Source organism: Sciurus vulgaris, assembly GCF_902686455.1.
Source record: "Sciurus vulgaris genome assembly, chromosome: 6".
NCBI classification, from domain to species: Eukaryota; Metazoa; Chordata; class Mammalia; order Rodentia; family Sciuridae; genus Sciurus; species Sciurus vulgaris.
The window spans coordinates 142,461,382-142,476,016 of record NC_136466.1 but is presented as its reverse complement, the minus strand read 5'-3'; the positions used below and the strand labels follow the sequence as shown (position 1 = coordinate 142,476,016).

Genomic DNA, 14,635 nt, shown 5'->3' with positions numbered 1-14,635 from the left:
GAGGGTTTTAGCAGACCGAGACTCATCCTTCTGACGGATAACAGCAGGGCACTCTCTTTGACTCAGTTCCTCATGGAAATGTGGGAACAGATAGGGCTGATATTCCTCTGAGAGTTGGAAGGAATGAGTCAGGGCCTCCATCCATTTCTAGGCCTCATTCCCTAAAAAAGAAAGTGCCATGACTTGAGGTTCTAATGAATGTCTTTGTGTGAATTTTCTAGGGCCAGATGGATGAAGATGTCCAGAAAGTACTGAAGCAAATCCTTACCATGTGTAAAAACCAGTCCCAAAAGAAGTAAAGTGGATTCCTTGGCAGTACACTGCCCCTTGTCGTCCATCCCTGTATTAGACCCAGTTGTTGGCAACCACTGCCATTGTTCTCATTTGTGGTGTGCACTGTGACCTAGTGTAGCTTCTTCCCGTTCCAAAGGATTCTGAGGACTAGTCCCCAGGAAAAGACTGCCCTCCTCAGAACTGCTTAGAGACTTCAGACCACAGAGGTGAAAGTCCATCATCCCTTCAGATTCCAGAGCTGGGATCAGCTGCACCCAGAGGTCTGGTCCTGATGTTGGCAGGTAGACATCCTGTCCAGCTAAGTGGCTTCATCACTACTGAGTGATCTATTGAGACCTCCATGCAGCATAGTTGCGTCAATTCCTGCCCTTGGGCTGTGCCAATCAGCACAGGAGAGCTTTTTAACCTTTGGTTTTCAATTTCAAAACAGGATTTAATTTCTAACCAAATTAGTATGGCACTAGTTAACGAAGTGCATGCTTAAACCCTTTATCATAATATCCTGTGGATTTAAAACCTATGATTCCACCTTTCTTCCCCTAAGCTGCCTTATGTATTTCCTTACCCTGCTTATCAACTCAGTTTGATGAGCACTATTAACTAAAATATGAAGTTTAAAAGCAAAAGCAAACAGTCCTTAAAAGTTTTTATAAGCAAATCATTGACATATTGCAAATTTTCTATGCAAACTTGCCTCCTGCTGTTACCTGTGAAGCTCAGGAAATCCAAACATTTGTGTTTCAACAAGGGACAGTAAACTGTGTGTTTACAGCCAAAAGAAATGCCTCATAGTACTTAACCTCAATTTTTTTAAAAAGTGTTTTTTTCTCTATAATATTTTTATTGGCTCTTAAAAGATGTTTTCATATCTAAGCCCCTAAATAAGTGAAATTACATTAGATTATATTAACAAACTATTTTTTAGGTAACCATGCTTAAGACTTTTAAAAAATATAACTTTTTCCTCAAAGTTTTCAGCTGTAGCAAAGGTAGTTATATATTCCCAACTTCATATGAGCTGCCACCAATACCCCTAAGACTTCTGCCACATTTCCTCAGAGCTGCGGTGCATTTCTGAAAATAGTAAATCCTCTTTTTACCCGTTGAATATTTTTGAATGTCCCAACTCTACAAGCACCCATAAATTGTCTCTGGAAAGACTGTTAGTACCAATCAGTTTTTCAGCTTTGAAACTAAAAATCCTGATATGGTTACATGGTGCATAGCAAAAGTCTTGGGGGAAAGTAGCTCTGTTCACTTCGCTTTCAGGATAAAAATGTTTCTTACTTGCTTGCAGCTTCTCTTCTGGCATTGATCTTGAGGGAGATAAACAGAATACAGAACTTTTAGTATATAACTAAAAGTGGAGGCCTGCTTTGACAGGGCCCACTTATCGCGGGGCTGCCTGGGCTCAGGGGGTTTGGCTGAACTGGATGATATGTTAATCTGTATTGGATGAGGACCAACGACAGCAAAATGAAATGGCTTTAAAGCTTGGTGTTGTTACTTAAGTTGTTTAATTATAGTTAAGCAATTTCAAAAATGCTCCAAAGAAATGTGAAAGGACTTTTTGTCACAGCACTTAAGAAAATAAAAAACAACCCCCCCCATCATGTCCCCGCACAGAAATGCTGCAGAGTATAAAACTTGAGACATTTTGTAGGATGCCTGACAAAGTGTAGCCTTTTATCTTGTTTCAGGATGCATATTTATTACAAGTACTCTGGTTAAATATTGAAAAGTTATATGCTGTAGTTTAGCATTTTGTCTTTATAATTTACAGAAATTATTGCAGAAAATAAACTTGTTTCATTTTGCATCTGTGTTGTTTTCAGTGTCTTCATAAGCATCCCTTTTGTATTTTGCATTTTGGGCTTTTGTATTTTGCATGATGCTCAGATGTGGGAATTGTCCACGCTGAGGCACACGGTCTCAACTCATTCTGTCTCCCAGCTCTTGCTTTCACCCTGAGCCTGCCCCAATTATCAGACACTTTGAGGCAATTACATCCTAGTCATTTAATTCAAAATTGCCTCTCATTTGCTCTGTTGCCTTTTTATCTGTTTGGAAGCCTCCACTAGATTCCATTATCCCAATCCCCCATAATCCCCACCTGTTATCTTCTTTAAAGGTAATGGTTTTTTAAAAATTGAAATACATTCTCTTACTCTAACAAGAATTAATTCATTCTAGAAAATTCTTGTAGAATGAATTCTTGCAGGTTAAAATCATAAATACCAAATGACAATGAAATAGGTACAGCTATTTGAGTAATAAGTATTTTTTTTTTTTTTGGTATTTTTTATTCTTTTTAGGTATATCTGACAGTAAAGTGTATTTTGACATATTATACACACATAGAGTATAACTTATTCTAATTAGGATTCCTTTACTGTGATTGTACATAATGTGGAATAATCCTGGTCATGTATTCATATATGAACATGGGAAGGTTCCATCTGATTTATTCTATTATTCCCATCCTCCCTGCCTTCCCTTCATTCACTTTTGCCTAATTCAATGAACTTGTACTATTCCCTTCCCTACCCCTTATTATGTGTCAGCATCTACATAACAGAAAGAACATTCAGCCTTTGTTTTTTTTTTTTTTGGATTGGCTTATTTCACTTAGCATGATAGTGTCCAATTCCATCCATTTACCAGAAAATGCCACAATTTCATTCATCTTTATGGCTAAGTAATATTCCACTGTGAATATATATATGACATTTTTTCAATCTGTTCATATGTTGAAGAGCATCTAGGCTGGTTTCATAGCTTAGCTACTGTGAACTGAGCTGCTATAAACATTGGTATGGTTGTGTCACTGTAGCATGATGATTTTAAGTCCTTTGGGTATAGACCGAGGAGTGGGATACATTAATCAAATGGTGGTTTCATTTCTAGTTTCCTGAGGAATTTCCATATAGATTTCCATAGTGGTTGCACCACTTTACAGTCCCACCTGTGTTTTAGTCAGCTCTTTTGCCACTGCGACTAAAAGATCTGACCAGAATAATTGTAGAGGAGGAAAAGTTTATTTGGAGGCTTAAGGTTTCAGAGGTTTTAGTCCACAGAAGGCCAGCTCCATTTCTTGGGGCTCTGGGTGAGACAGGACATCATGGTGGAAGACTGTGGCAGAGGGAAACAGCTCACACCATGATCAGGAAGCAAAGAGTGATAGTGTACTCACCAGATACAAATCTATACCCCAGAGCCACCCCCCCAATTCCCACCTCCTCCAGCCACACCCTACCACTTCAGCTACCATTCAGTTAATCTCTATCAGGGGATTAACTCACTGATAAGGTTATGGGTATAACCCAATCATTTTTCTTCCAAACCTTCTCCCACTGTCTCACACATGAGCTTTTGGGGAACACCTCACAACTTAAACCATAACAACCAGCAATGAATAAGTGAAACTTTTCCCTCAAATCTTCACCAACGTTTATTGCTACTTGTATTCTTGATAATTGCCATTATGACTAGAGTGAAGTGGAATCTCAGTGTAGTTTAAATATGTATTTCTCTAGAAATGCTAGAGATGTTGAACATTTTTTCATGTATTTGTTGGCCATTCATATTTCTCCTGTGAAGTGCCTGTTCAGTTCCTTAGCCCATTTATTGATTGGGTTATCTATTTTTTGGTTGTTAAGTTTTTTGACTTCTTTATATATCCTGGAGATTAATACTGTGAGGTGTAGGTGACAAAGATTTTCTCCCATTCTGTAGGCTCTCTGTTCATGTTCTTGATAGTTTCCTTTGCTGTGAAGAAGTGTTTAGTTTGATATCATCCTGTTTATTGATTCTTGATTTTACTTCTTGCACCTTAGGAGTCTTGTTGAGAAAGTCAGTTCCTAAGCTGACATGATGGAGAGTTGGGCCTATATTTTCTTCTAGTAGGGCAGAGTCTCTGGTCTAATGTCTAGGTCCTTGATTAACTTTGAGTTTTCTGCAGGTTGAGAGATAGGGATTTAATTTCATTTTCTTACATGTGGATTTACAGTTTTCCCATCACCGTTTGTTGAAGAAGCTACCATTTCTCTAATATGTTTATGGCATCTTTGTGTAGGATGAGATAGCTATTTATGTGTGTATGTCTCTGTGTCTTCCATTCTGTTCCTTTGGTCTTCATGTCTGTTTTTGTGCTAATATCATGCCATTTGTGTTACTATAGCTCTGTAGTATAATTTAAGATCAGGTATTGTGATGCCTCCTGCTTCACTTTTCTCGCTAAGTTTTGCTTTGGCTACTCCAGGCCTCTTATTTTTCCAAATAAATTTCAGGACTGCTTTCTCTATTTCTATGAACAACATCACTGAAATTTTAAAAGGAATTGCATTAAATCTATATGGTCATTTGATTATATTAATTATGCCTAACCAGGAACATGGGAGATCTTTCCATCTTCTAAGGTCTTTTTCAATTTCGTTCTTTAGTGCTCTGAGGTTCTCACTGTAGAGGTCTTTCACTTCTTTTGTTAGATTGATTCCCCCCCTGTTTTTTTTTTTTTTGAGGTTATTGTGAATGGGATAGTGTTCCTAATTCCCTTTCAGCTAGTTGATCATTGTGTATAGGAACACAGGAGGACATAAAAACTTAAACAGATAATTTCAGCAATGAAATCGAAGATGCTATCAAGAGCCAAAAATAAAAAAAGCCCAGGACCAGATGCATTCTCAGCAGAGTTCTACCAGACCTTCAAAGAAGAACTTACACCAATACTTCTCAAATTATTCCATGAAATAGAAAAGGAAACCCTTTCAAATTCATTCTATGAAGCTAGTATCACCCTGATACCAAAACAAGGCAAAGACACATCAAGGAAAGAAGACTTCAGACCAATATCCCTCATGAACAAGATACAGAAAATCTTAGTAAAATACTGGCAAACCACATAGAGAAACATGTTAAAATGATAGTGCACCATGATCAAGTAGGGTTCATCCCAGGGATACAAGGTTGGTTCAACATGAAAATCAACAAACATAATTCATTGTATCAATAGACTTAAAGACAAAAATTACATGATTATCTCAATAGATGCAGAAAAAGCATTTGTCAAAATACAGTACCCCTTCATGTTCAAACCACTAGAAAAACTAAGGATAGGAGAAACATACCTCAACATTGTAATAGCTATATTTACTAAACCCAAGGTCAACATCACTCTAAATGGAAAAAAAATTGAAAGCATTTCCTCTAGGAACTGGAACAAGACAGGAATGCCCTCTTTCTTTTTTCATTTTTTTGCGGCGCTGGGGATTGAACCCAAGGCCTTGTGCATTATAAGGCAAGCACTCTACCAACTGAGCTATATCCCCAGCCCAGGAATGCCCTCTTTCACCACTCCTATTCAACACTCCTTGAAACCCTAGCCAGAGCACTCAGGCAAAAGAAACAAAGAGATACAAATAGGAAAAAAGGGTGCAAACTATTCCTATTTGCCAAGGATATGAGTCTATATATAGAAGACCAAAAAACACACCAGAAAGCATCTAGAACTCATAAATGAATTCAGCAAAGTAGCAGGATATAAAATGAACACCCATAAATCAATTAGTACTAAGGCCACTTGTCTTCACTCAACATGATTTGTAGGGGTGCCAGGCTAGCTCAGGTGCAGGCAAGAGCCACGGAGTCAGGACCCAGACCCCGGGAGTTGGGTAGGAGCAGGCTTGTGGCGAGCAGCCTGCAAACTCATTTATTGCAGGAAAAACCATACATTTTATAAACTTTTTGCCCGATCACAATGTGCCACAGGAGATCAGACCACCAGGCCCCTATACAGGTTCCCTTGGTAACACTAGGTCAATTTGGGGGCAGTTGTTTGCATTCCTAGGTGGTCAGAGTGGAATGCTCCTCTCTGCAAGTTTACACACTTGAGACATTAACTTCTGCGAGCCAAGAACTAGGATTTCTCCCAACATTTGTATAGGAGCCTGGTGGTCTGATCCCCCGTGGCACATTGTGATCGGGCAAAAAGTTTATAAAATGTATGGTTTTTCCTGCAATAAACGAGTTTGCAGGCTGCTCGCCATAAGCCTGTTCCTACCTAACTCCCGGGGTCTGGGTCCTGACTCCACAGCTCTTACCTGTGCCTGAGCTAGCCTGGCACCCCTACAATGATTTTACCACTTAAATTTATTGCTGCTTGGTACCAAACTGGATTTCAAAGCATGTGTGTGATTCTCAGTGCTTACTAAGAGAACCTTTAATGCATCCCTACTCCCAATGAAAAAAATAATGCAAATGGTGTAGGTTTTGACATTTTAAATTATCAAGTGTGTGCACCCTGAGAGAACTTACTTCAGCTGTGGCCAACCTAACAACCGAGGATGATTTAATGAGGGCACTCTGCTAGGCAGGAAACCTAAATAAATTCAAATGAGTTCTAGATGGAAAGAAATGCCTCGCAAGCCAAAAGGAAACACATATCCCTCAGTGATAAGAATTCAGGCTCTAATTGTCAGACAAATTAAATAAACCAAAAATAAATCTCTCACTCCCAACCTTTAGTTCACCTCTCCTAACAGCAGCAGTTAGGAAGTTTCTTGGGTGAGCTGAGACATTCTATAGGTGAGTTCTCTATCTTCTTTAAACACCATGGAGATGGTTCTCTCAGCACATATCTCATACCTTTTAACTGCCAAGTAATATTTCTTAATGCTAACTGTATGTAACTAGTTCCTTACTGATGGGCATTAATCTGCTTGCAGTATTTTAAAGCTATAAAAATGATGCAATCAATGACTATCCTATGCATGTCTTTACACATGTGAGGATTCTGTGGATAACTTTCAAATTGCCCATTTTCACATTAGCTTCCATCATGATACAAGCAGACTTTTAAAATTCAGAATACTTTGCACGCCAGATTAAGAAAGAATGGCCTTTCCTTCATATTGGTTCAACGAGAGATATTAATGTGTTCTTACATAAACTCTGTTAAGACAGGTTCCAAAGCCTTTCATAATCAAACCCACCCATCTTATGATAAACACATGATATGCAGTGTGGAGAAAATGCTCCCAGAACGTGTTGAAGCACAGCTTTTTGCAATGTGACATAAATCTGGAATGTTGGGTGCTGATGACAGCAGAAACACTACCCAGCAAAGATGGGGGTGATGCTCTTTAAGCAAAGCTAAAAGGCAGGCTGCAAGGTAGGGTGAGCTGGAGAAAGCAACAGATTGGACTGTTGGAAGCAGGACATTTACAAAGCAGGAGTTTTTGTTCACCAGCTCAGGGCAGAGGACCAATAAGCAATATGGAAGTTTGGGGCATAATAGTCACTAGTTAAGGAACCAATCAATGTGTTTTCCAGCAGTTGGAAAGGCTTCCCTGCAGTAAGTTCCAAGAGATGGTGGTAAGAAGACAACAGAGGGATACGTCTACAAATTTATACACCAGGCCCTACAATGGGAAGAAATGGCCCACATAAGAACTGTCTAGATGTACCAGATTATAAAAAGGTTGTGGAGGGGAGAAAAAGGAGCAGGACATGGCCAAATGATGTAAGCGTCTAAAAGCCAGAGGAGATGGGTAGTGAGGAGCTGCCTATGTGTTTCCTCAAGAAGTCTTCAAAACCTGCATTTAAGACAGGTTAAATACACTCTGGAAGGCAGAATAAGTACTCCCTCACCATCTCCACTGGAATTCCATCTTTGTAATTCCTGGAATCTATGAATATGTTAACTTACATGGCAAAGGAGAATTAATAATCAGTTTGCCTTACAAGGACTGGGGAGAAAGGTACACTCATACATTGTTAGTGGGACTGCAAATTGGTGCAACCACTATGGAAAGTAGTTTGGAGATTCCTTGGAATGGAACCACCATTTGACCCAGTTATCCCATTCCTCAGTCTATACCCAAAGAACTTAAAAGCAGCATACTACAGTGACACACCCATATCCATGTTTAAAGCAGCTCAACTCACTATAGTCAAACTACGGAAACAACCTAGGTGTCCTTAAGATGAATAAGTAAAGAAAATGTGGTGTATATACACAATGGAATATTACTCAGCCATAAAAGAATGAAATTGTGGCATTCGCTAGTAAATGGATGGAAATGGAGAAAACCATGCTAAGTGAAATAAGCTAATCCCAAAAAACCAAAGGCCAGTATTCACTCTGATTTGTGGATACTAACCCAAAACAAGGGAGGTTGGGGAGGGGAATAATAGAAATCCATTAGATTAGATACAGGGAAATGAATAGAAGGGGAGAGGAAAATAGAAAAGACAGCTGAATTAATCAGACATGGCTCTCCTAGCCTTGTATTTTGAATACATGACCAGGTAACTCCGCATCATGTACAACCACAGAGTGGGATCCTAAATAGAATAAATAATACTCTATGTATATATAATTTGCCAAAATACATTCTACTGTCATGTATAACTAAAAAAATAAAATAAAAATAACCAATTTGCACTAAAATAAGATTATCCAGGTGGACCTAATGCAACAATAAGGGTCCTTTAAAAGTGAAAGGAAGAGTTAGAGAGATTTGAAGATGCTGTGCTGCTGGTTTTTGAAGATGGAGAAAGGGGTCATAAAAGAAGGAACATAATTGGGCTCTAGAACCTAGAAAAATAACTAAATTACATTTCAATAAGAAGGAATCACTCAGCCCAGTGACACCCATTTCAGACTGCTCATTTCCAGAATTAAATAATTTGGTGTTTTATTAAGCTAATAAGTTTGTGGTGACTTATTATAGCAAAAATGATGAACTGACAACATTCAGAGGCAAGAGTCTCCACTAATAGTTCCTAAAGATGATTTCATTTATTAAATGCTATTAACAGCGATGATATCCCAGGCACTGTGCTGACTGCTATGGGCTCAATGGTGATAACATCTCCTGCTTATAAGGAGTTTCAAATGGCCTGTTACCTAGTAGGTATTAAGTATTCTGACTGGGCGGGTGAATTGTTAAAAGGCCTGGTATGACCTGATGCCCTACTGTGCTCCCAACTCTCCTGTATCCTCATTTTTTTACCCTTTTACTATTATTTGCCTCCATTAAACATGCTCCAGTCTCAGGGCCTTTGTACTTGCTCTCAACATCCTAGAATGTTCTATATATTTGCATGATTTTGCTCCTTTTGTCTTGAGGTCTCTGCCTAGTGCTATTTTGTGAGAACCTCCTCAATCACAGTATATAAGAGCATTCCCATGCACACATGACAACATCACTTTCTAGATTCCTTACCTGGCTTATTTTTCTCTGTATCATTTTCTCTTGCATATAAGGTGGTTCACTGGGTGTGGGAGAGAATGAGTCCTGAAATCCAGTTTCCCTTATGTTCTAAGAGCTGTACTCCTTAGCACAGGCTTCAGTTGAGCTAGAGGAGGAAGTTTTTTTTAATTCACAGTGTTGCTGTGTACTACATAAGGCATATGTCTTTTTCTAACTTGCAAAGACACCATATTGTTTACTAGTATCTGTGTTTTTCATCATCTTGTAGAATATAAATTCCAGAAGAGCAAAATCTTTGCTTGTTTGTCCAACTGTGTTTGCTCAATGCTTAGAACAGTATCTGGCATATAGGAAGTTATTCAATAGATCTTTTTGTCTGAGTGAATGAAAGGAAGCATGGGAGTGAGAAATTTGCAAGTAAATAGAGTGCCAAAATTGTGTGGTGAGAGTTATGATGAGATTGTGGACAGGATACTGTGGGAACTCAGAAGTAATGCATCTAACTCTGCCTTGAGATATCAAAAAAATGTGTTCCAAGAGAACTTTTATTTGGATTTTCTTGTTCTTAAATTTCACAGTTCCTGGGGTAAAACAGTTGAGATAATCACATTTAGATTTGGAGCTGTGCAATTCTAAAAATACCCTCTACATATGCTTCCTCTGCGATTTTTACAACAGCAATGATTACCTCTTCTACTTTGAGATCAGGGAGGTAATGTAAGTGAACATAGGATAAAAAACAAAACAAACACTGTCCACCCAGCTTACTGGCATTCCACTCTAGAGTTAGTGAGCAATCCTAGAGTGCATATACTACAACTAAGTTTTATATTGAGGGATGGGGTTAAGACAGCAAGAGAAGAAGAATCACAGAGATTTGGAATTCTATGAGTCTTTAAGGTTCTCTTAGTTTATAATTTTGCAGATGAGAGCAACATGATTCTGGTCAGAGCTTATTAAACAGAGGCAGAACCAGAGTGTTGGTTTTAGGAATGGGAATTCAGTGACTGTCCTGATCCATATTAACCTTCACAATAATCAGCAAAAGGAAGTGTTTAAGAAAGAAAACTCACCTTTAATACACTTAGAAACATACTCACAGTCATTTCCCAGAAAAAAACAGTAAAACTTCACTTTGATGATGCCCAACTTAACAAAGGGTTAGAGAAACAAGTGTTAGAGAACAGGAAATAGTTTCTTCCTTTTTAATCTCCACACATATTAAATACTGTTCCTAGAGTCACAAAAATCCTTACAGAATCCTGAAGCTGGAAGGGGCTTTAGAAAGCAAGCAGTACAAACATATTCACTGTAAGAAAATTGGGATCCATGGGTTGACTTGGATCAACTTGGCTAGAGTTAAAATAATAACCTTGACATCTTGTTCATTGCTTTCATAATTGTTCCATGCCAAGGGTTCTCTTAGGAAACAAAATAATCAAGAGAGTGGGTTATTTTCCAAAATTTTGACTCAGGAGCTCAATGATACGGATTTATTTTAACAGATGATCCAGGTTTTACTTCAAGATTTTAAGCAAACTCATTTAAATAACATTACCAACCTAGAGGATATCTTTGCAGTCTCAGATCAATGGCAATTTAACTTCCACCCTACAGCCAGAAAGAACAAACATCAAATGTAAATTCCATCTTTCAAGATCCCAGTAAATACTGCCCATCTCTACCTAGCCTACTGTTTGTTGGGGGGGTGGTTATATATCCATTCCAACGTCAAACCAGTCCATTGTCGGGTTCATGATAACACCCTTAAACCCAAACATTCCAGGGCTGGGGTTGTTCACTTAGGTATTGATCACGATTCCCTCCGCGCTTGTGTGCATTACTACTGTGTGTTTCAGATCACTGACTGGTTGTGATGCGGTGGTTGCCAAATGTGCCCTCCTCTCTTCGAAAACATTCCAGCTGCTAACCACTGGTCCATCCAGCCGCCCTTTTCTTAGGCTACTCACTTCCTGCATTCCACTTTTCTGAACAAGCCTGGCTGCGATTGTGCCTGGGGAGAGAACACAGACGAAGCCAGCACCGTCAGGAGGGGTATCTGAGTCTGTCCTCTGGGGTCTGGGACTCGGAACACCCGGGAGCGCGGGGGTGCAGGGTGCGCGGAACGGAATGCGGGGCGCCTCGGGGGAGGGGGGATGTCGCTGAATGCCGCGCGAGGACATCGCAGCTTTAAAGAAGAAGTATCCTGAGACTGGTGTTCCTTCCCCTCCTTCGACGAGATTTATCCTTTCTTCGTCATCTTCGGGCGGAAACGACGATTGGAGCAGCAGAGGCGGCAAATTCAAGGACCAGCCTGAACTCGAGAAGACAGAAAGCGCGCCACTGCCAGACGCCGAGGGCCTAAGGGCCTCCCGGCTTCCTCGGGACCGGAAGTGCCCCGCGTCGCCATGGCTACAGCGCCGGCGCTCTGGGCGCGTGCGCAGCGTTCAGTTCCCACGGCAACCCCATTGTCTTTCAAGGGCAGGAACCCGGGCGGCCAAGGCCGAAGGCGATCTCGCTAACCCTGTAGTTTCCGCGAGGCACAGTTGTGGCTTCCGGAACCCGGTCGGCTGAAGCCTCGACGCTGACGCTGCCCCCGGTAGCTGAACGGCGCGGGCGAGGGAGCCTGGAGGGCTAGATCCGGGGCGTGGCTTCTCAACCCAAGGCCAGGTACGCCCAGAACCGCCGCCTCTGCGCTGGTGGGCGGGAGCTCCGGAACAGGCCCGGCACGTGGCGACCGGGCTTACCAAGTTACCGAGGAGCAACCGCGGAAAAGGAGACAGCGCCCTTCCTTGAGAGAAGGGCCTCAGTGTGGTGTCCTAAATTTGTTGCACTGTGGAAACTTATGGGAACAGAATGTAGGAGTTGTGAAAATAGGGATTAGAAGGATTTTTGATATTTGGGTATTTCGTATATGGGAACCTGGGTCAGAGAGAGCTAGCTACTCCTGATTCCGGTGGGAATGAGTGACATTGTAGGATGAAATGAGGAGGGACGTGGTGGGTATTAATGTTTCATAATTGTGCATTGGATATGGATTCGATTCGACAACCCTGAGAAATGAAATTCACAAATGTTTATAAATCACATTTTCCACCATGTGTTTCAGCCATTTCCCTCATTACCTAACAGCAGCAATCAAAGTAGGCACATGGGTGTTACTCCTTAACTACCATCTCCAATTAAATAGTGAATTGGTGCCCAGGAAAAGGAGGAGAATTAACTAATGCAGTGAATGTACTTCATTTAGTGCTGAGAACTGGTTGCTTTGTTTGAGTCTTCTTTCCATCAGGCCTGCCAAAGAATATTTGAGTTAATTTAAGTAGATGACCATAGTTCGGATGTGTAAATGTAAAATTGTGACTTTTAAGTGTAAAAACAAATAACAACAAACCCCTCAGCATTTTAGAGAAGTAATGTGGAATAGAAATTAGGAAAAAGAAATATGTCAGGCTTTTTTTTTTTTTTTTTTTTTTTTTTTTTTTTTTTTTTTGCAAATGTCTTTATTTTCTGCTTTCTAGGCATCTCCATACATGAGTTTGTATAGTTATCTGTGGGTTTACATTTGGCAGTTTAAATTTAATGTTAGTAGTAGCCAACAGAGGGAAAATAAAACAAACTCCTAAGCCTTTTTCTCATAGCTGATCTCACGTATGATTCTTGCTAGGAAGAAGATGCAAGCCAGCCCTATCTACATCCCAACTGTTAGCAATGACACTGACTGGGACTTCTGCTTCCATCTGTAAGTACCATAGAAACTTGACATCAAGCTTCCTCCTTGACCAGAAATACAGGGACCCTCCCATCCCCCTTAAAGCAAGCCTGGGTAAGAAACTATGCATGCATATTAGAAGAAAAAGTTCTGTTGTGATGTGTTTTAATAGTAATTATGGTATAGTATCCATTTGTATCTATAACTTTGTAAGATAAAAGAAAATTATTTCCCTAACTTTAAAAAAAATAAACTTTTTAAAAAGAAGATAGTTTATTTATAAGACTGATAAAATCATAGAGAAAAATCTAAAAATGAGAAATTGTTTCATGAAATAGAGATAAATTAAAATTTTCTAATCGTAATTCATTTTTGAGCACGCATTATATGCCTGTCCCCTAACAACTCTGTGAAGGAGTTACTACCTTTGATACCACCTTTGACAGATGAGGAATATAAATCAAAGAGAGTTTAGGCAGTTTGCCCAAGCTAGTTGATGGTTAATGGTTTTCAAACTGGGCAGTCTCACTCCAAAGTCTGTTCTTTAACCATTTCTCTCTTCCAGATTATCTCAAGTTTGGTGCCATTTTGAGTCAGAGAACTTTTTGTTTTGGAGGGATAACCTATGCATTGAAGGATATTTAGCAGCATCTCTTGCCTCTACCCCACTAGATGTGTGTTAGGCAGCTTTTCATTGCTGTGACCAAAATACCTGACAAGAACAACTTAGTTGGGATTGTGGCTCAGTGGTAGAACATTTGCCTGGTGCATGTGGGGCACTGGGTTCAAGCCTCAGCACCACATAAAAATAAATAAAATATAGTTATGTCCCTCTACCACTAAATGTGTGTGTGTGTGTGTGTGTGTGTGTGTGTGTGTGTGTGTGTAAGACTTAGTGAAGAGCAAGTTTATTTGGGCTCACCATTTCAGAGGTTCAGTCCATGATTGGCCAACTCCATTGCTCTGGGCGCAAGATAAGGCAGAACATGGTACAAAAGCATGGTAGAGGAAAGAAGCCCAGGACCCAGCGGATGAGAAGCAGAGGGAGAAAGGGGAAAGGGGCCACAGGGAAGTCGAACACTTCTAAGGTATGCCTCCAGTGACTGCCCCTCCATCAGCCACACTCCACTTTTAGAGTTACCATCCAGTTAGCCCATTCAAACTAGGGTGGACTGTTTAGGTTATAGCTTTCAGATCTTAATTATTTCACCTCTGAATATTCCTACATTGACACAGGAACTTTGGGGAGCCACCTTATATCCAAACCATAACAAGATGTCAGTAACATTGTCCCATTTGGGAGAACAGAAAATGTCTTCAGACATTGCCAAATGTTCCCTGGGTATAAAATCATCCTTAGTTAAGAACCATTGTTCTGTATCAGTGCTGTTGAATAGAATTATAATGCAGGCTG

At 40.1% G+C, this 14,635-nt stretch overlaps 2 protein-coding genes across 5 annotated transcripts in view; both read left to right on the top strand.

The window, feature by feature from the left end:
• Positions 1-2,113, top strand: part of RAI14 (retinoic acid induced 14) — a 144,094-nt gene extending 141,981 nt beyond the window's left edge. The window contains 1 exon segment of the mRNA XM_079145741.1: positions 222-2,113. Within this exon segment, the coding sequence (XP_079001867.1) occupies positions 222-299 (78 nt within the window). The 3' untranslated portion in view covers positions 300-2,113.
• Positions 2,114-11,993: 9,880 nt separating this feature from the next.
• Positions 11,994-14,635, top strand: part of TTC23L (tetratricopeptide repeat domain 23 like) — a 59,335-nt gene continuing 56,693 nt past the window's right edge. The window contains exons 1-2 of one of the 4 annotated variants that reach the window (XM_079145762.1): positions 11,994-12,179; positions 13,177-13,251. In XM_079145762.1, the coding sequence (XP_079001888.1) occupies positions 13,184-13,251 (68 nt within the window). In that variant the 5' untranslated portion in view covers positions 11,994-12,179; positions 13,177-13,183. Of the gene's footprint in view, positions 12,180-12,235; positions 12,368-13,176; positions 13,252-14,635 lie in introns of those variants that run through there. The other 3 variants (XM_079145763.1, XM_079145761.1, XM_079145760.1) reach the window with 3 other exon arrangements.